Source organism: Poecilia reticulata, chromosome 21, assembly GCF_904066995.2.
Source record: "Poecilia reticulata chromosome 21, P_reticulata-male-v2, whole genome shotgun sequence".
Taxonomy (NCBI): domain Eukaryota; kingdom Metazoa; phylum Chordata; class Actinopteri; order Cyprinodontiformes; family Poeciliidae; genus Poecilia; species Poecilia reticulata.
In genome coordinates, this window is record NC_088850.1 from 490,001 (window position 1) to 490,695 (window position 695).

The 695-nt window shown below is 38.8% G+C and overlaps 1 protein-coding gene across 1 annotated transcript in view; it reads right to left on the minus strand.

Annotated features, from left to right (window-relative positions):
* The window catches only part of LOC145549655 (bifunctional protein GlmU-like), a 4,280-nt gene extending 3,802 nt beyond the window's left edge, over positions 1 to 478 (minus strand). The window contains exon 1 of the mRNA XM_081602049.1: positions 397 to 478. Coding sequence (XP_081458175.1) covers positions 397 to 399 — 3 coding nt within the window. The 5' untranslated portion in view covers positions 400 to 478. The remainder of the gene's footprint in view (positions 1 to 396) is intronic.
* Between the last annotated feature and the right edge of the window lie 217 nt (positions 479 to 695).

Genomic DNA, 695 nt, shown 5'->3' on the forward strand with positions numbered 1-695 from the left:
GGCCTCCCGGTGGGCCCTGGGTCCATCCTGACCACATGTCCCTCAGCCAGAGCAGCAGCTCTACTCTCTGTTTGGTGCCGTTTTATTTGATTATTTAATATTTTATCTGAATTTGTTCTGAACATGAATTTATTTCAACATGTTCGGATCATGTAACGAGTCCAAAAGCCCAGAACCAGAATTCTGGACAGTCATCTGCAGTCGAAGCAGAAAATTAATCATTTCCAGAAAACGCTGATGACACTTTGGGTCAAAGTTGAACTTTTTTCTGTTCTGTCCAAACAGGAAACAGGAAACAGGAAACTGATCCTTCACCTGTTTATTCTGCTGGAACCCAAAGAAAAGTTCGGCTTCAGATCAGAACCAGAACCAGAACATAAAGAAGGTCCAACTCACCATCCTGCTGCAGCTCAAGGATCAAACTCCACAGAAACCAACTGCGCATGCGCACAACACTCACCTCGCCGCATTTTTTCTTTCCTCCTAAAACTTTATTAACAACCCAGAGCAGAAACAAGTGACAGCGAAACATGAGCCTAATGATCCATTATTTATTAAAAAACTGCAGGAAACTCACTGAATTACTTGTACATATTTTTGTTTTACAATAAATTTAGTTAAGTTAATTTACAACTTTTGTTAAATAAAAAAACTCCATTATTTCATTTGATAATTACTGAATCTGACAAACATTT